General features: G+C 47.6%; 1 protein-coding gene across 3 annotated transcripts in view; it reads left to right on the top strand.

The window, feature by feature from the left end:
- Positions 1–20,292, top strand: part of OBSL1 (obscurin like cytoskeletal adaptor 1) — a 144,070-nt gene that overhangs the window by 29,399 nt on the left and 94,379 nt on the right. For all 3 annotated transcript variants that reach the window (XM_068245951.1, XM_068245950.1, XM_068245952.1), the window contains exons 5-7: positions 2,474–2,749; positions 7,088–7,360; positions 19,894–20,166. In XM_068245951.1, the coding sequence (XP_068102052.1) occupies positions 2,474–2,749; positions 7,088–7,360; positions 19,894–20,166 (822 nt within the window). The remainder of the gene's footprint in view (positions 1–2,473; positions 2,750–7,087; positions 7,361–19,893; positions 20,167–20,292) is intronic.

Genomic DNA, 20,292 nt, shown 5'->3' with positions numbered 1-20,292 from the left:
GAGTCACCTCAGCCTTGCTTGTAAACACAAGTGATCAGCTAGGCAGGGAAATAAATGGAAGAGGAATATATTATAGATAAAAAGAACTCCCAGCATTCAACTTTTTAGCACTGTTTGGCACTAGGGCCAGTGCTCCTATAGTACGTAATAACTCCAAACCATAACAGCAGAAAAAGTTTTGAATGCAGGATTAGCATCTTTATCACTTAATTCACTCAGACCAGTTGCTGTTGAAATTTGATTTTTATGGTGACAATACCGCTCCACTTAAGGACCAGGGTGTTTTGCTATGATCAGTGCTGCGTGGGCTCTCCAGCCCGCAGCACCGATCAGGATGGAGCCTGGGCGATCAGACTTCCCCCCCTTTTTTCCCCACTAGGGGATGTCCTGCTGGGGGGGTCTGATCGCCGCCGGCTATATTTGTGTTGCGGGGGGGGGGCTCCTCAAAGCCCCCCTCCGCAGCGTTTTCCGCCCTCCTCTGCTTTCCCTCCCTCCCCTCCTTTACCTTAGCGGCGCAGGACGGAGATCCGTCCTGCGCCGGAACTGACAGGCTTCAGCCTATCATATGCCCGCGATCCCCGGCCAATCAGAGGCCGGGGATCGCCGATCTCCTTTACGGCGCAGCAGCGCCGTATGATGTAAACAGTGGAGATTTCTTCCCCGCGTGTTTACATTTAGCTTGCGAGCCGCGATAGGCGGCTCGCTGGCTGTTCACGGAGGCACCCTCCGTAAACTTGCATGGAAAGGCCGCTCGATCGAGCGGCCGTTTCCATGCTATACCACTAACGACCCGCCGCCGCCTATCGGCGTTAGGCGGTCGTTAAGTGGTTAAGTGTACCTGAGATGGCGCCAAAGGAAAAAACTATACATACCTGGGGCTTCCTCCAGCCCCCTTCAGCCTGATCGGACCCTCTGTTCTGTCCTCTGCCTCCCAGATCCTCCACTATGGCTCCCTGTAATTCCCAGTTCCTTGCAGGGGCGTTGCTAGCCCAAAAGATCAGTGGCATGTGCCCCGGATCTATTCTGGGGTGCCCCAGATGTCCCCCAAGAGTCAGTTGTGGTGCATCAATTGGGGTTATGCTGGGTGCTGTGGTGCCTCTGTAGGGGCATACTGGGTGCTGTGATGCCTTTATGGGGGCATGCAGGGAGCTCTGGTTCTGCTATGGGGCATGCTGGGAGCATGGGAGGGGGTCCACTAGAAGTTCATGGAATGCTATGGGGGAACTGCCAGATAATCTAGCAGCAGGCCGGCCCGACTAGCAGTAAACCAGACCAGCCAGCACAGAAGTCAGGTAACTCTGCTCAGTTATGTTTAAGTGACACTGACTCCCATTTCCTTCCCTTATGTCCCACCACCCTGCTGACAGCCCTCACCATCCCCAGTTCCTTCCCTTATGTCCCACCACTCTACTGACAGCCCTCACCATCCCCAGTAATTCCCCTTATGTCCCATTACTCTGCTGACATCCCTCACCATTCCCAGTTCCTTCCCTTATGTCCCACCACTGCTGACATCCCTCACCACTCCCAGTTCCTTCCCTTATGTCTCACCACTCTTCTGACATCCCTCACCACTCCCAGTTCCTTCCCTTATGTCCCACAACTCTGCTGACAGTTCTCACCATTCCCAGCTCCTTCCCTTATGTCCCACCACCCTGCTGACATCTCTCACCATTCCCAGTTCCTTCCCTTATGTCCCACCACCCTGCTGACATCCCTCACCATTCCCAGTTCCTTCCCTTATGTCCCACCACCCTGCTGACATCCCTCACCATTCCCAGTTCCTTCCCTTATGTCCCACCACCCTGCTGACATCCCTCACCATTCCCAGTTCCTTCCCTTATGTCCCACCACCCTGCTGACATCCCTCACTATTCCCAGTTCCTTCCCTTATGTCCCACCACCCTGCTGACATCCCTCACCATTCCCAGTTCCTTCCCTTATGTCCCACCACCCTGCTGACATCCCTCACCATTCCCAGTTCCTTCCCTTATGTCCCACCACCCTGCTGACATCCCTCACCATTCCCAGTTCCTTCCCTTATGTCCCACCACCCTGCTGACAGCCCTCACCATTCCCAGTTCCTTCCCTTATGTCCCACCACCCTGCTGACATCCCTCACCATTCCCAGTTCCTTCCCTTATGTCCCACCACCCTGCTGACAGCCCTCACCATTCCCAGTTCCTTCCCTTATGTCCCACCACCCTGCTGACAGCCCTCACCACTCCCAGTTCCTTCCCTTATGTCCCACCACTCTGCTGACATCCCTCACCATTCCCAGTTCCTCCCCTTATGTACCATCACCCTGCTGACATCTCTCAATATTCCCAGTTTCCAAGCCTGTTCTTTTCATCTCTACATTTTCCTAATATTATCCAGGTCTTAGCAACACCAATGTACCTTCCTTCTATTGTTTACACTTACCTGAAGGGGTCACTCTTCTCTTGATTAACCTGTCCATTATCTGATCCAGCTCGTGGTTCCAGCATTTCCCTAGCCTCTGGTGAGCCGGCCAGCAGGACCCTGGATGGTGGACAGCCGGTCTGCCTCAGCTGCCAGGTAGCCAGTTCAGGGGCCAAAGTGCGCTGGATGAAAGATGGCAAAGAGATCGAGGCAGGTGGGCGCTTCTCCCTCCAATCAGATGGCAGAATGAGGCGGCTCCTCATCTCATCCTCGGACCCAGAAGATTCGGGAACTTATACTTGTGACTCAGCCAATGACAGCGTCAACTTTTCTGTCACTGTTACAGGTAGGGAAATCTTGGTTTATTGTCATTAAAGTTGTTTTCTCTTGTTAAAAGCAAACATAAAGTTGACTTAGATAGCAGAGAAACTGAAGTGACAATGAAGAGGGTTGAGCTCCTAATCTTGCCTATTGGTTAGTGGAGCCATCTCTTACATTCAAAGACCAATAGGAAGGCCTGAGAAATCAAGGAGGAGAGACCTCCTCCTGACACTGTGGAGTGGACTTACATCTGATACTCTTAGCAACTGCGCTAATTTAATTTGCATATTATTCTCCTAGTTGTAGCCCTGGAAAAAAAAATCTTCCTAGCCTCACTCAAAAAGACTGTTGTGGCACCACTACTTAAAGAACCATACCTCCCAACTTTTTGAGATAAGAAAGAGGGACACTTAGCCACACCCCTGCCACACCCCTAATCACACCCCCGACACCACTCTAGTCATGCATACCATAAAGACTTCATAAGAAATATATGTTTTATCATTCAAACCACACTGGTCCTTTCTATCCTTTTTCATTATCCTTCATATTAACATATGAAAATAATAAATATATTCATTTAAAGGATCAAAATAAAGTTCAGCGTTAATTAAACACAGTTTTCAGTACAAAAATACATGTATTTACATAGATCTGTATATCAGTCCTGAAAGAGGGACAATCAGGAAGAAAGAGGGACAAAGAGATTTTGTTCCCAAAGAGGGACAGTCAGGAGCTATGAAAAAAACTCTCTCCATCCCACTTCACTCTTCAGCTACTGCCCTTTGTCTCTTCTCCCATTTGCATCCAAATTAGTAGATATACATATAGTACTTTATACTACCCCCACCTCTTGTTTCCTCCTTATTCCCCTATCCCCTGTAAGCTCACAAGAGCATTTGTCACTGTAATTACTATGTCAACCAATTCTGTATTACGTAGCAATGTCTATACATTATTTTGTAATCCATGTTTGTTTTTTACAAGGGTTGATCGGAACGCTCGAATTCCAATTTCATTGAAAATCTGAGTCCCATAGCCAAATGCCAAATTTTGTGTTCTGATTTTTTGTGCCCCTCCGATCCCTCTCTCCCCTACCCCATGGACAGACTACATAGAACCTGAATTGCTGTACCATCACCGATCCTGTATGTGCCAAAAACAACGGGACTGTAGGCAACACTGTTATGACCAAACTGCTCAAATTACAAATAAATAAGACACATGACACTTCAGGCTGGCGTTTTAAAGCTGTGGCCATCTTTATTGGTTTTGAAAAGATTATGAGATCCATAAACATATAACTTTATTTATGATAAAACTTTATTAAATAAATATCCATGTACATAATCTCTGTTGTTCATCTAACCACCATGGTTCAGACAAGCTTTTATTTAACAAAACACCAATACGACCCCATTGCTAACAAACTTGTCCACGCCCCTAGTGTGACTTACCACATATAGACTGACCAAGACAAATTATATACACCTAACTCACCTGTCATTCGCAATGTTTATGCCCAGCAACACCTGGCAGAAATCTTTACCGACCGACCTGAGCTGACCAATCAGGTGTTAACAACCTAGCTGACTCAGCAATTTTCCATTGCCACCTGTACTAGGGTTTTTTTTTTTAACCAATCAGCAGGACCGATACATCAGAGAGGGAAACCCTAAAATTACCTCATGACAAGAAAAGAACTTTACCTCACAGGATTGCCACAGACTCATGTAGGGCCTACTTTATACAATGCGTCCATTTTCTCTTCCTGGGTACAAGTTCCCTCGATGTACTTGACAAATAAATCTGATTCTGATATATGCGCATGATAGTGTTGTCTTTGGCATCCAGTCGGCCAACGCTATAAAAAAAAACCTCTGTCTTTCATTTTCATCTCCTAACTATGTAACCGCTCAGCCCGGCAGCGAAGGACCAGTTCATACCAGACAGGCGCAATTTAGAAATGAATTTCGTTAAACGAACACGCCACGTTCCGTTGGGCACAGCATGGATCGAGATCACTCTACTCTAACCTGGAATTAATGGGGTGGAAAACGTTTATACTGGGGCTTTTACGCTTTTTTTTCCACACACAGCGATATAGATTAATTTACTGGTCCGCTGACTCACAAAAAGACCAGCAACAAACGCCAGGAAACACGGGGCGCCATCACTACAGCGCTGAGTTATCGGGCGCGGAGCGAGCGGCGGGAGGATAATTTGTTTAGACATTAGAATAATGACTTCATTAAATATATATATTTCCTAAAGGAAACACAAATGTATACGGGAGTGTAAATCACATTTATGGTTTCTTTCATTTTCTTAAAGGGGAATGCAAGGCAGCGGTCTAAACTCACAAGGAGATGCTTCCACCTCAAGAGCCTGAGCATAAAAAGTTGAACTGCCTTAGCAACTGCTCGCTGAATAGATGTATAGAGTTCTGTGGGCCGGCTCTTGCATAAAATAGAACTCATTCAGTACACTGAATGGGCGGAGCAGAAACCCAGCTCACCCACCCAGTACACTGAATGGGCTGAGCATAAATCCAGCCTACCCACCTCAGCTCAGGCACGAGTTTTCAACAGAGGAAGTAAATTGGCCAAATCACAATCGCTCTGCCTGCAGCATTTTGCTAGCGATTGTGATTCAATGTTTAGTAAAGGATCGCTGCAAAATCGCTTTGTAATCGCTGTAAAAAAGCAATATTAACCACTTTGCAACCAGACCTTGTTTCCCGCCTTATGGATCAGAGCAGTTTTGACAGTTTAGCTATGTCCTTATTTAATCAGAAATAACTTTAGCCCTACTTATGATACAGAAATCAAATATATATTGTTTTTTCAAGACAAGCTAGGCTTTCATTGTATGCCATTTTTCCCCTCGAACAATTTTGTGTTCTATGAATTTTAATGGGAAAACAAGGAAAAAAAATAGAAAAAAAACACATTATTTCTCAGTTTCACCAATTCCAGTTAAAAAATAAAAAGTGCTACTGTAGATAAAAAGCACAAATTTTGTTTGGCTATTCTTACTGCTTATCACAAAACTTAGATTATGTTCCTGTCACAATTTATGGTGAAGATATTTGATTCTGAAATAATGCTACACTAATGCTTCACTATGAACTGAGAAAATAAAAGTATTTTTAATAGTAAAAATCAATCTCATTAGCTCAGGAAACATATATTCCCGTTCACCAATTAGTGCTGCATCAGATAGTGCCAGAAATGTGCACAGGAGCAAGCCCAATCCTGCACAGCACTGCTTCTGCTACAAGACGTATATCTACTGACTCGTGGCTTAGATGAAGTCACAGAGGACGTAGATATACTGTAGTGGTGGTGGATAAAGTGGTTAAAGTGATTTTATCACCCAAAACACCAACCCTGTACATAAGTGGTTTTGCAGCAATATTACTTCCTGTACCACCACAAGAAAAAAAAAAAAAAAAAAGGAAATCGTAATAGCTAACACATAAAAAAAATGTGGGTCCGAGCCTTTAAAGTCCTGCCACAGAAATTGGACAGCATTGTATTCCATGTGGTCTGACTGAAATCAACTAGCTTATTATCATAAATCTTGTTTCTCCTAAAATCTTGGTCTTCAGATTGCTATAGGATTATTCTCTGTCCCTCTGCTGACACCAGTTTCTGCCTCTGCTCCTATTGAAATAGTCAGGTCAGAGGGATGCACTGCTAGCTTTCTCCATTATTATCTCTCTGATTTCTCAGACTTTTGTCTGTAATTAGTGTGGTGACAGCTTACTGTGGGTGGCACAGTTGTGGGCGGTGGCTTAGTCAGGACGGCTACTTAGTGCGACGGTTGTGGTGTGCGCACTGTCAAGGCTGTATTTATACTTTTTCCGCCCCTAGGCCAAGTATGTTGGGGCTACTCTTCCATGGGCGTCAGCGCTCCTCTCATTCCACTTCTAGCCCCCATTTCATGTGTAACATCCTTTTACTGCAACTCCTTTCATTCATGTACAGCTCCCAGGGCATCAGCTTCCCTTTTTCATGTGTTACTCCCCATTTACAGTCTATTTTTTCAAATGTAGCAGCCCCTATTTCACATTTAGGTGCCCCTTTGGGCTGCAGCCGCCCAAGGCCCAGCCTTTGTGGCCTCTCCAGAAATCCGGCCCTGCACATCGTGCGTGCAATTCTTTTGAGAATAGGGGGTTTCCTGGAGCATAGCTAAGACATCCTGTAAGAGCGGATAGTAGTGAATTCCAACTATGAAATCTGTACATTTCGGAGCCTTGTTCTTGCCCAGTAACCTCAATACCTCCCTTATCAACGCCATAGTTCATGTTTTACCTGTGGGTTTATCTGTCTCTCGTCCTCCTTCACTTCTTCTCTAGAGCCCCCGGTGAAGATCATAAACACCAGTAACGATACGGAACACAAGTGCGCCAGTGGGGAGCGGATGGTGCTGAGCTGCGAGGTTTCCCGGGAAACCGCCCAGGTCCGCTGGTACCGCGATGGCGTGGAAATAGAGGAGGACGATGGCATCAGGCTGGACTCAGATGGCAGACACCGCAGGCTGATCATCGCAAGCGCCAGACCGGAGGATTCTGGGGAATTTGTCTGCAATGCTGGGAATGACTCTGTCTTCTACAATGTCACCATTACAGGTTAGTACATACATGTGCCGGAGGAAGTCCACCTTAAAGTGAATCTGAAGTGACATGTCACATGATGAGATAAACATAAACACATATAGGGCTCGATTCACAAAAGGGCGCTAACTCAGTTAGCACGCCTAAAAGCTTTGGGTGTGCTAACTAGGGTGCTAAGCAGTTAGCAAGACCAAAGTTTTTATTGATCGAGCGCAAAGTTTAGCACTGCACGGTACGCGTGAAATGTTGCACCGGGTGCACCCAAATTGTCGCATAGTGCGTGGTTTTGGGCGCACCCTGTTCAACGTTTTAGTGGCACCTAGTGCAATGTTTTAGTCGCACCCGGTGTGACGTTTCGTGCGCACCGCGCAGCGCTAAACTTTGCGCGTCCTAAAGGGCTTTAGGTGTGCTAAGGGGCTTTTAGGCGTGCTAACTAAATTAGCACCCTTTTGTGAATCAAGTCCATAGAGTGCAATGTTAGAAAACAGCATTGGCATTGCAGTGGCTGGAAGGTGGGTACAAGGGGTCCTGGACTGCCTTTACATGTACACTGGTTAGCCCCAGTGCTCTCTGACTGTGATCAGGTAATCTTGGAGGCATGCCTCCGTAGAAGCGGCGAAAGTGCAAAACGGCTGTAAGTGTATCAGTGCCCAAAACCCACCGCATTGCCTCATGTCTACTGGTATGTGCATACTAAATGTTTGCCTTCTATGCACGATTTGTGTTAGATTGGAACTTGTTGCATTACTATATTAAAGCCACAGAAGCAGTGCTGACTTCTATCTTCACTTCTTTCAAGTCTTAAACACATATAGTACTAGCCCAGCTGGGGTAAACCACAGCCCACGCTATGAAGCCGCCCCATTGATAGAGGGCCGGCTTCTGTTCCTCTCCCCTTCTCCCTCCCGCTGTTTCTAGAACGATACATGCAGAGCACATACAAGAAAGCCAACTCACCTTATCACACTCTCCAGTGGCAATCTCCATGGTAATGGCCACCGCTGCCATGGAGATCACCATGATAGGGTGAGATGCCCAATCCTTCCCTACCATTCTTCCGATGGGAGAGAAAGAGGCAAAGAGCAAGCTGCAGTAGCAGTGGTCTGCATTAGAGAGGAATGCAGCCCGATCCTTACAAAGTAACAAAGATCCTGTTCTAGCCCAACTAGGAAATTGTGTGAGGTCCCTTTCTGTTTTCCAGTACAGGAACGGTTAAAAAAACGGGTTTTTATCTATGCAAAAGAGCTTCTTTGAGCTTGTCAGAGGCTTGTGGAATTCAGTCATTTTCTAAAGAGCAAATACGTTTTAAACAGCAAAGAAACAGCGAGACAGATTGAGATAAGGTTTTAGTGCAGGAAAGTTCAAAGGGATTATTACTTCTGCTTGTTTTACAGCTTAAAGAGTAACCCCTAAATATTGTCTGTAACCTAAATTAATGTCCAGTGCTGCATAATATTTTGGCGCTTTATAAATAATAAATAAACTGTTAGGCATGAAAAACAAAATCAATTCTCTAATTCTATCTGTTGATCATATAAAAGGAATGCTAAAAAGGCAATGACAAGACAAATAACATTTATATTGCGCTTTTCTCCTGGCGGACTCAAAGCGCCAGAGCTGTAGCTACTAGGACGCGCTCTATAGGCAGGAGCAGTGTTAGGGAAACTTGCCTAAGGTCTCCTACTGAATAGGTGCTGGCTTACTGAACAGGCAGAGCTGAGATTTGAACCCTGGTCTCGTGTGTCGGAGGCAGAGCCCTTTAACCATTACATCATCCAGCCACCTGCATAACTTTAAAATCAATCTTACTTTTTTTATTGCAGAGATGAATCCTCATGTCCCCAGCTCCTTAGTACGCAGCCAGTAATCAGCCGCAAAAGAGAAGTTGCAGTGCAGGCAGGGGCGGGGGGAGGAGTTTTTGCACAAACACAGCTAGTTCAGCCTGATTGGCTGCAGCCTGTGTCACTCTCACTCCTTTTCCTCTCATTGGCTGCCTCCCATGACTGTCCGTGTCTGCCCCCTCCCCACACTCCAGCCTGACAGGCATCTCCACTGATTCATGTGGGCAGTGGCTGCCACCATCGCATAGTTCCTGCTACCATTTCCTTAGGGATTCCCTGCATTTACAATCAATGCTTGCTATTGGTGTGGGGCGGAGGGGGGAGTAAGGGAGGAAATGACCTCACCATTGAATTCAGCTGGAGGGAGTAAAGATGGCCCCTGCCAGGGAACAGAATTCTCTCCATTTAACTTTCTTTATTTTATAAAGTTCACTGAAATCAACACTTGGACTGTGCAATACACATGTTATGTAAGTAGAGCTTGTATTTATCTAATTATATATGTCGTTTTTTTATCTGGCATAGTATGGCTGACAACTCCTCTTTAACGAGACTCTGTCCCACAATGCTCTGGCAGGAGAATTCCGCATAGCTAATCAGCCTAGGTTGTGATGTCAGTGGGAGGGTGTGGCTACATACAGTAGAGTCTCGGGTATCCGGCACTGACGGGGATTGGCTCATGCCGAATAAGTGTGCTTTCTGGTTGCTTGAGACTCCATGTTAAAAAAATAGGCCTAACTAATGCAGTACTATACCCCACTATATATACATACCATGAACTCTGTATTATAGGCCCAGCTAATACACCACTATACAGTACCCATTCTATATACATACCATGATATATGTATTCAATGTTAAAATACAGTAATTGAAAGTATATTAACCTTTGGGAGAGCAGTGAAACCCAGTGGTTTAACCTCCTTAGCGGTATGCCCGACACTGTGTCAGGCATGCCGCTGCAGAGGTTTTCTGGCCGATCGGGACCCGCCGGAATTCATTTATTTGTTTAATTGTAATCTTTAGATACTAGCTAGCACTATGCTAGCTAGTATTGTCTGCCGCCCCCCCCCCCCCCCCGATTGCCCGCAACCCCACCCCGATCGTCCGCTGGATACATTACCACGCCGGGATCCAGCGATCGAGCAGCCTCCAGCTCAGCTCCAGTCCTCACTATGGGGAGGATCGGGACTGCGCATGACGTCTGTGACGTCAAGACGTCATGATGTTATGTACAATCCTCCCCATAGTGAGGACCGGAACTGAGCGGGGAGGCTGCACCCATCGCTGGATCCCGGCGTGGTAATGTATCCAGCGGGCAATCTGGGAGGGGGGGGGGGGGAGGGGTCCGGAGGTGCCGGCAGACAATACTAGCTAGCCTAGTGCTAGCTAGTATCTAATGGTTACAATTAAACTAATAAATTAGCGTGGGGACGACGACACACTGATAGTGCAAAACCTCCTGAGTGGCATAGCCAAAAATTGAACTTTATTCCAATCAGTAGCTGATACCCCCTTTTACATGAGAAATATATTTCTTTTCACAAACAGACCATCAGGGGGCGCTGTATGACTGATATTGTGGTGAAACCCTTCCCACAAGTAACCACTCCCACAAGAAAAGTTCAAACTATTGACAATTTCCTGTCTGTGAACCTTGTTGCATTGTGGGGAAATAGCTGTTTACAGCTGTTTCCAACTGCCAAAAACCATGCAGCAGCTACATCACCTGCCAACAGTAAAATGTTCACTGGAGTTCCTCTTTAAGCACAGCAGAGCCCACAAACAGCCTAAGAAGTTGGCCTTCACCACTCTGAGTTCTGCTGGCCATTAGTGCTGGTTGGTTGAGACTGCTGGTCAGTTCTGGATAACTGGTACTCTACTGTACCAATATACAGCAATATACTGTATAGATATAGTAAGTGTTTCCTGTATGTCATCGCAGTGCCTCTTTAACCACAAATAATCATCAGAACAACAGTCAAATAATAAAGAGTGTCTGCCCAAAACTCAATCAGCTGTGCTGGATTTCTGTTCTCACTGGGTTACATAAGCATCCTGTTTCTATGGAAACACCAGCAGATGCTGAACACATTCTCCTCGTACTTCTATCATGCAGACGAGAGAGTGGAGATGATGTCAGATATCTCTCATGGAGGATTCTAGGCAGACTTCCACCTGTTCACATGCTAAAGGCCCTTACTCACCATGTGATTTTCGCAATGATTTTACCAACAACCTACGATTTTTTTTTTTAGCGTCGAGTGATCGTTTCAGTGATCTTGTGACGTGGGTACAGGCACGCAATCACGCAAACCACGTTTAGCGACGCTCGGCAATAACGACCGTTCTGAATGATCGGATCTTTACAATCTCCGACGACTCTGCGCAAAGTACCGCGATCGCTTGACTTCCTATTCACACCTGTTGTTGTGCGGTCGTGTGAAGTCGCGTGGACCCGCCGCCCAGAAGATAGATAGTGGAACGCTTGTCGGCAGCAAGCTATGGAAAGTATATTTATAGGCATCCCCCATGAAAAAAAAAAATCCAGTCAACACTTGGAGTTTTATTTATACTACTAGGTGACCTAAGCCCGTTTAAAAACAGGCTCTAGGTCTGTCACTGCCGCCACATGTCATCGCTGCCTGAATAGGAACTCCACTAAAACAGCAATAGGAATTGCACTAAAAACGGCAAAATGCATTTTGCAATTGTGGGAAATAACCGCTTTTTCCAACTGGCAAGCAAGTAGCATCTCCCTCTGTGCATAGAATTCTCAGTAACAAACATTCCGCAGAGCTACACCTGACAGGACTAAAGATTTTACCACCACTGACACATTTCAGAAAGTAAATTAGGGAGAGGAAAGATTAATATATAATTTATAAATGAATATTGTAAAAACAATTTTAAAATTAATTTTTTATTTTTATTACAGTTCCTCTTTAAGTGATGGTTGTTGTGAAGGTGTCTATGGAATGCAGATCAGTGTTGAAGATGTCAGCCTGCCATTATTATTATTATTATTATTATTATTATTTAGTATTTATATAGCGCCGACATATTACGCAGCGCTGTACAGTGTATATATATCTTGTCACTAACTGTCCCTCAAAGGAGCTCACAATCTATTCCCTACCATTGCCATATTATGTAGTGTAAGTACTGTAGTCTAGGGCCAATTTAGGGGGTGCCAATTAACTTATCCGTATGTTTTTGGAATGTGGGAGGAAACCGGAGTGCCCGGAGGAAACCCACGCAGACACGGAGAGAACATACAAACTCTTTGCAGATAGTGTCCTTGGCTGGGATTCGAACCAGGGACCCAGCGCTGCAAGGCGAGAGAGCTAACCACTACGCCACCGTGCTGCCATTAGCAGACTCAAGTATCACAGCAATGGCCAGTTTTATGCTAGGGACATACGATACCTACCCTTTTCCAACATGTCCGATGTTAATTTCAATTTACATAAAAGTGCACAGAAATCGATTGGAAAATCGATCGGAAAATCTATCAAAATTAAGATTGGACATGTTGGAAAAAATCCTATGTTACACCACTAGAGGGCGCATTACGTAAAGTACAGTATTAGGTTTTACTAAAACTTTAAACTTAAAAGTGGACCTGAACTCTTGCACAGGGCAGAAGGAAAACCGAGAGCAATGCACCCTGTATGTATTTAGGGACGTTAACCTGTTCAATTCCCCCTCATCTGTGACTAATCACCACTATAATTTGATCTCTCAGCTGTGTCAGCTTAGTAATTTCTTCTGCCACGGCAGAGCAGCTTATTTGTAAACACAGGATGTTAACAATATGTCTGCTTCCATGAAAGCAGGAAGTAGACACACTGCAGATTTATTGCAGGATTTCTATCAACTGTAACAAAGAAATGCTTTTCTTTAAAGGACTACTGTAGGGGGAAAAAGAGTTGAAGTTACCCACAGACGTCCTGTGCCCGCGCAGCCACTCACCGATGCTCCGGTCCCCGCCGCCGGTTAACTTGCGGAATTTGCCACTTTAAAGCCGGAAGCCCACTGCGCCTGCGCAGCCGCGTCCTCTCTCCCGCTGACGTCACCGGGAGATAACTGCGCCTGCGCGGCCGCGTCCTCTCTCCCACTGACGTCACCGGGAGTTGACTGCGCCTGCGCGGCTGCGTCCTATCTCCCAGTGACGTCACCGGGAGCTAACTGCGCCTGCGCGGCCGTGTCCTCTCTCCCATTGATGTCACCGGGAGCTAACTGTGCCTGCGTGGCCTTGTCCTCTCTCCCGCTGACGTCACCGGGAGCTAACTGCGCCTGCGTGACCACGTCCTCTCTCCGGCTGACATCACCGGGAGCTAACTGCGCCTGCGCGGCCGCGTCCTCTCTCCCATTGATGTCACCGGGAGCTAACTGTGCCTGCGTGGCCTTGTCCTCTCTCCCGCTGACGTCACTGGGAGCTAACTGCGCCTGCGCGGCCTTGTCCTCTCTCCCGCTGACGTCACCGGGAGCTAACTGCGCCTGCGCGGCCGCGTCCTCTCTCCCATTGATGTCACCGGGAGCTAACTGTGCCTGCGTGGCCTTGTCCTCTCTCCCGCTGACGTCACTGGGAGCTAACTGCGCCTGCACAGCCGCGTCCTCTCTCCCGCTGACGTCACCGGGAGCTAACTGCGCCTGCGCGGCCGCGTCCTCTCTCCCATTGATGTCACCGGGAGCTAACTGCGCCTGCACGGCCGCGTCCTCTCTCCCATTGATGTCACCGGGAGCTAACTGCGCCTGCACGGCCGCGTCCTCTCTCCCAGTGACGTCACCGGGAGCTAACTGCGCCTGCACGGCCGCGCCCTCTTTCCCATTGATGTAACCAGGAGCTAACTGCACCTGCGCGGCCGCGTTCTCTCTCCCACTGGTGTCACCGGGAGCTAACTGCGCCTGTGCGACCGCGTCCTCTCTTCCGCTGACCTCACCGGGAGCTAACTGTGCCTGCGCGGCCGCATCCTCTCTCCCGCTGACGTCACCCGGAGCTAACTGCGCCTGCGCGGCCGCGTCCTCTCTCCCGCTGATGTCACCGGGAGCTAACTGCGCCTGCGGGAGTAAAGCAGGAGTGAAAACTTATTGCTCATTTACAAGTCTACAGCTTTGCTGGGATTAATTCCATAACACGTTCATTCGACAGAGCTGAGGGATCCTGAAGCCTTGTTCACATGTGTGACTGTCACCCAGAGCAGGATCATCCACCAGGCAACCTAGACAGGTGCTTGGGGCCTATGGGTGTCAAGGGGCCCACCAGCTATCTTCTCTGACCTCTCTTTACTTCATCTTACTGAAAAGACCACAAGGGGGCCCCAAATCTATTACCTTGCCTAGGGCCCCGTTATATCTTAATCAGTCACCTACTGACATAGGGGCTCGATCCCACAGGAGACATTTGGGGCCAAGTTCTGTACAGTCATTTCTAGCATGCGGGCTAGCGACACATTCTGTTGCTATGATGGGGTGGAGGGACGACTAAGTCGCACACAATAGAGTGGGAGGGATTAGGGGTAGAACAATATCCTTGGACGAGATTACCTGTCAGATCTCTTCCCATCACATCAGGTCCGCTGACGCACCCGTATATCCATGGGGATGCTGGCTCTGCGTACACAGCTTAGAGGTAATCACTCTCATCTCATTACTAGCTGACAGCCATGCAAGGCAGCTTTCCCTATAAAGTATATGGAGATGTTCATAGGTCAATTCACACAAAAAAAACCAACACAGTAATCATGATGGGTACTTTCAGGTAATGCAGTTTGTTAAAATATTTGAAATATATAGAGGTTGTAGAGATAAGAAGTTTTACTTTCTTGAGAAAAGTGAAGAAATTCATTACACTGTACCTGAACTCAGAACAACTTCTGCAGTCTCCAACACGCCATCCCCACATCGCCCCCCGCCAAAGGCAATGCCACATATAGTTTTTTTTGCACATCTCAAGCTGTTTTCAGCAGATAATGACTTTCCATACTGTCATTGTCTACAATGAAAAGCTGTGTGTGCATCTCGACCTTCCGGTGTGAACACTTGTGAGTTCTCGGTGAAGCGTATGGAGAGGTTCAGAGGAAAGATCAAGGTAAAAACACTACAGCGATCGCTGTATATCCATGGAATGGAACTCGTAAAAGTACTTAAAACATAAACATTTTAAAAGGACTTTGATATTTGTCTACCGTTTACAGAAAGTGAAGATTTGTTGTAAATAGAGATGGCCCGAACGGTTCGCGGAGAACTTGTTTGCACGAGTTCGCGGTGAACCGCGAACACTTATCGAGTTTGACCCGCCCCCTATACTACATCATTGGGCTAAACTTTGACCCTCTACATCACAGTATCACAGTCAGCAGACACATGGCTGCCAATCAGGCTGCACTCCCACCTGGAGCCCCCCTCCCGCTTATAAAAGGCAGCAGCGTCAGCAATGTTATCATTCTGTGCAGAGCCAGATTAAGGCTAAATGGGGCCCTAAGCAAAGTAACTGATTTGGGCCCCCACCCTCCCATATTAGAATGGGAAGATGCAGCTGCTGTGGGCACAGTAACATGCCGGACACACCGGGGCAGCCGCTCTACTGGTTGCTATAGGAAACAGCCCACTTTCCTCTGCGGGTGCACAATGCACGGAATAGCAGCGCCAACATGCAGAGGGAGAGATGAATGGCCGGGACGTTGTCATTCGGGGCACCCCTGTAAAGAGGGTGCCAGATATCACAGCAGAAGCACTTTCCCCTGCATCTCCAGCCTGGCAATAACAGAAAGCTCTGGACACCGCCAACCCGGAAGCCGCCCCCCAGACAGAATTACATACCCCCCACCACCACCACCGTACAACCAATTTCCTCCCAAACTAGACAGCCACATCCACCATGCAGCCTCCACCCCCGTGAAAATGGTAGTCCTGCAGAGAAGGGCAGCCGCTGTGGTGGAAAATTACAGCACCAGATGACTCGCATTCACCTATTGCAATCCAAGCATTAGAGGTCTCGTCATCCGAAGCCCATCTGTCTCCACTAGAGTGCCGCTGCTCTGTTACTACTACTATTACTACTTCCTACTTCCTGTCTGATCTGAGAATCAGGAAATTCAGAGCAAGCGGCGGCACCGTAGAGGAGACAGATGGGTTTCGGATGATGGGACCTCTATTGCTTGTATCACGGATAGGTGAGTGGGTGTTTGTCATCTGCTGCTATCATTCTTGCCCACTGCAGCTGTGGTTCTCTGTGGGAAGGAAGGGAGGAGCGGCAGAGCGCACAGTAGCAGGAGAGGGACCCAGGAGGAGAGCCCGGCTCTGAAGACAGTCAGCAACGGGCGGCGTCCTTTGACAGGATGGTGAGGGCTGGATTATGTGCTGATGGGGCCCCTTTGACTCTGAATGGGGCCCCAAGCGACTGCTTCTGTTGCCTGGTCGGTAATCCGGCCCTGCCTCTGTGTGCTGCTGTATTAGTGAGTGAGAGAAGGGAGAGACATTGGAGAGATAGGGAAAGCGATAGTTAGGAGGTCTGTTAGTTTGTTCCTTGCTGATATTTGTTGATGAAAAGCACTCCAAAAACTGCTCTTTTGAGAGCTAATGTTCTTGTGATTTTTTTTGTGTGTGTGCCACTGACACTGCATATACAGCCCTGTCTGTCGCAGCTGGCCCTTGCTAATTGCTGTACTGTGCCAGGTCCAGCACATGGCAATTGCATGGGAACATACCTTCAATACTTATACTTTATGATAATACACAATACACCTAAGTAAAAGAAGACCACACACATGAAGGCGTTTAAAGGCTGTGGCCCTTCTTTATTGGGGGTTTAACCTGCTGAGCGGTCTGGACGAGCTCAGCTCGTCCAACACCGCCAGAGGCTGCCGCTCAGGCCCTGCTGGGCCGATTTCCACCAAATAAAAAGCAGCACACGCAGCCGGCACTTTGCCAGCCGCGTGTGCTGCCTGATCGCCGCTGCAGCGCAGCGATCCGCCGCGTGCAGCGGCGAAAGAGGGTCCCCCCAGCCGCCCGAGCCCAGCGTAGCCGGAACAAACAGTTCCGGCCAGCGCTAAGGGCTGGATCGGAGGCGGCTGACGTCAGGACGTCGGCTGACGTCCATGACGTCACTCCGCTCGTCGCCATGGCGACGAGGGAAGCGAAACACGGAGGGCCGCTCATTGCGGCCTTCCGTGTTATTCCTTGCCGCCGGAGGCGATCGGAAGATCGCCTCCGGAGCGCCCTCTAGTGGGCTTTCATGCAGCCAACTTTCAGTTGGCTGCATGAAATAGTTTTTTTTTACTTTAAAAAAAAAACCCTCCCGCAGCCACCCTGGCGATTTAATCAGAACGCCAGGGTGGTTAACCAAAATACATTTTAAACTTTAAAGAAAACCTGAACTGAAAATTAAAAGTCAAAATAAGCATACCTAAGTCATACTTACCTTCCATGTAGTCTACTCCTCAGTGTCTTTCTTCTTTCCCGCGTCCTGTTTGATCACTGTGATCAAGGGAATTTTCCGTCCTCCATTTTGAAAATGGCCATTACCCATAACAGCTTTCTGGTCAGCACACAGTTAAACTGTAACATCACCCACTTGAGCCATAGGGAAACATGGACATTACCTGGTACATCAGTTTTCCTCTCAGCTATAACTGACAGCAACTGATATTTTTCTGACAGCAACTGATATATTTCAGATCTGACAAAATGTTGTCAGAACTGGAAGGGATTATTGTCAGAAGAAAATGGTGAGCTTCTGAGAGGAACTGATGGCAAGGTGACTATGTAATGCTCATTTGAAGTTACCTCATGTGTTTATTTTAAATACTTTTACTCAGTACAGGTTCTCTTTAAACTATAACATCAGTTGAAACCAAACTGAAACCTTTATTTTATTTTCCTTTGTTATTTTTTGTATCACCAGGAATTATTGTCTGGTCAGTAGACCCAGGCAATATCACCGTTGCTCATAGCAACACACCAACTGCCCGCCCCTCTGAGTGGGAAGCACTAACCCCCCCCCCCCCTCCCCCAATAAGTTGGTACCGCGACAATCTTTGTTTGAAAATAGGGAGGGAGGGTGGGAGAAGCTTGCCTGTTCCCAGCCAACTGACCCAGAAACCCAGGTTACCTCAGCCTTTATACCGTCCAAAGCTGAACCCTCATTGGGTCACCTGGGGACCCTAGCACCCAGACCAGAGCCAATCACCACCCTTGCCCTCAGTCCATCTCTCGATTGGTGAGTGTCCAGCAGCATCCTCCGCAACAGATTGTTCTGGAAGCTGAGATGTATCTCCTCACAGCCAAGCACCTGTAACAACAGAGAAAGACACAGCCAGAACACAGATACCTGTATACATTTAATGCAGCTATTTCCCAGCAATTGCCATGAGTCCGTCACCCTATTTGTGTTCCTCCCTAACCATTCAGTGCATACCTTTTACTGCCTCTGTGTGACTGCACTTTGTATTATACCACCAGCAGTCAGGTCAAAAAAGTGTCCAGTACCTCACCTTTTTCAAAATAAATGAGGCATGGATTCCGAAGGGCTACTGCCCGCCCCGAAGACTAAGTCAGTCCCCACACACAGCATCTCTGCCTGCATGCCGTGTGACTGGCTGCCTGCCTCAAGACTAAGTCGCTCCCCACACAGCATTTCTGCCTGCCGGCCGCTGCTGCCTGCCCCAAGACTAAGTCAGTGCCCACACAGCATCTCGCCTGCAGGCCACTTGACTGCCTTCTCCGCCACCACCAACAGGGTCCAGGACTCCAGGTGGATTCCTGAATTTTTAAGGCCGCTGCTAGCAACAGCCACTAACACAAACAATAATAATTTTTCTGGTGCTTGTACATGCCTGCCTAATTTTTCTGGCTGCACTGCAGGTGCAACAACAAAACAAAAGGCATGTATATGTGCCAATTCCCCTTCGTGATCATTACCTTGCCGCGGTGAAGGGGTTTGCCTATCACAATAAAGCAATGACCGCCGGCTATATGAGTGTGTTGGGGGGCACACCTGACCCAAGATAATAAGGTTGTTGCTTCATTGTGGACAGTTGTTCTGTCATTGAGCTACCTCAGCCCAACCATATGGGCATGAAAACCGCCATTGCCTGCACTCTCGCCATGGTGCGCACCAGTCCAGCATGGCCATCACTACACAAACAGCTGTTTGCGGTGCGTTACATAGTGAGTTTGCTCTATCAGTGTAAAGCAGTACACTACTTACACTAACTGCTGATCCATGTATATGTTACGACCAGAACCCGAAGTTTGGCCACTTCGCGTTGTGGCTGGCCACTTCGGGTTCTGAAATGAGCTGAATCCTGGCGGCTCCGATCATTTTCCCCGGTGCTGGCTCCGCCCCCCGCCTGTGGATTCCTATACACAATCAGATCCATTTTGGATGGCATTAACCAGCAATTAATTGTTTTGAATTTTTTTGAATTTTATGAAGTAAATAACTTTTTAAAATTAAATTTTTACTTGTATTTTTGCACTAATCAGGAACTTTTCTATTTTGTGCAATATAATCTCACTGCCATCTAGTGCTACCTAAGAGGATATTTTTATATAGTATATAAATAAAGAAAAACTTTTTAGCGCAGTCTGATACTTTTTCTATTTGTTTATCTTCTTTGGGGTTGGGATACCCAATATTTTGAACTTAGCTGCAGTAAACTGAAATTTTAACACCACAAATTATCTACACTATGTTTTCAGACCTCCCAGTGAAGATCATCAACACCAGTGATGATACAGAGCACAGACATGTGAGCGGGGACCCCATCGCCCTAAGCTGTGAGCTGTCCCGGGAGAATGCGCAGGTCCGCTGGTACCGGGATGGGGAGGAAGTGGAAGAGAGCAGCAACGTCCGCTTGGAGTCAGACGGCAAACATCGCAGGCTGGTTATTGCATGTGCCCAACCAGAGGATTCTGGAGAATATGTCTGCGACACTGGGGACGACTCTGTGTTCTACAATGTGACGGTGACAGGTCAGTGACCTAGCCCAGCACACCGACACCTCTCTCTTCCGGCCACAATGGATTGGGCCATGTCCAGTTGGCTCGCAGTCTTGCTCTCCACTAGGGATATAAATAGAGGGTGACACAAAACGGCAA

The sequence above is a fragment of the Hyperolius riggenbachi genome, chromosome 7, assembly GCF_040937935.1.
Source record: "Hyperolius riggenbachi isolate aHypRig1 chromosome 7, aHypRig1.pri, whole genome shotgun sequence".
Taxonomy (NCBI): Eukaryota; Metazoa; Chordata; class Amphibia; order Anura; family Hyperoliidae; genus Hyperolius; species Hyperolius riggenbachi.
The sequence above is the reverse complement of the archived record's forward strand: the minus strand, read 5'-3'. Positions and strand labels throughout refer to the sequence as shown.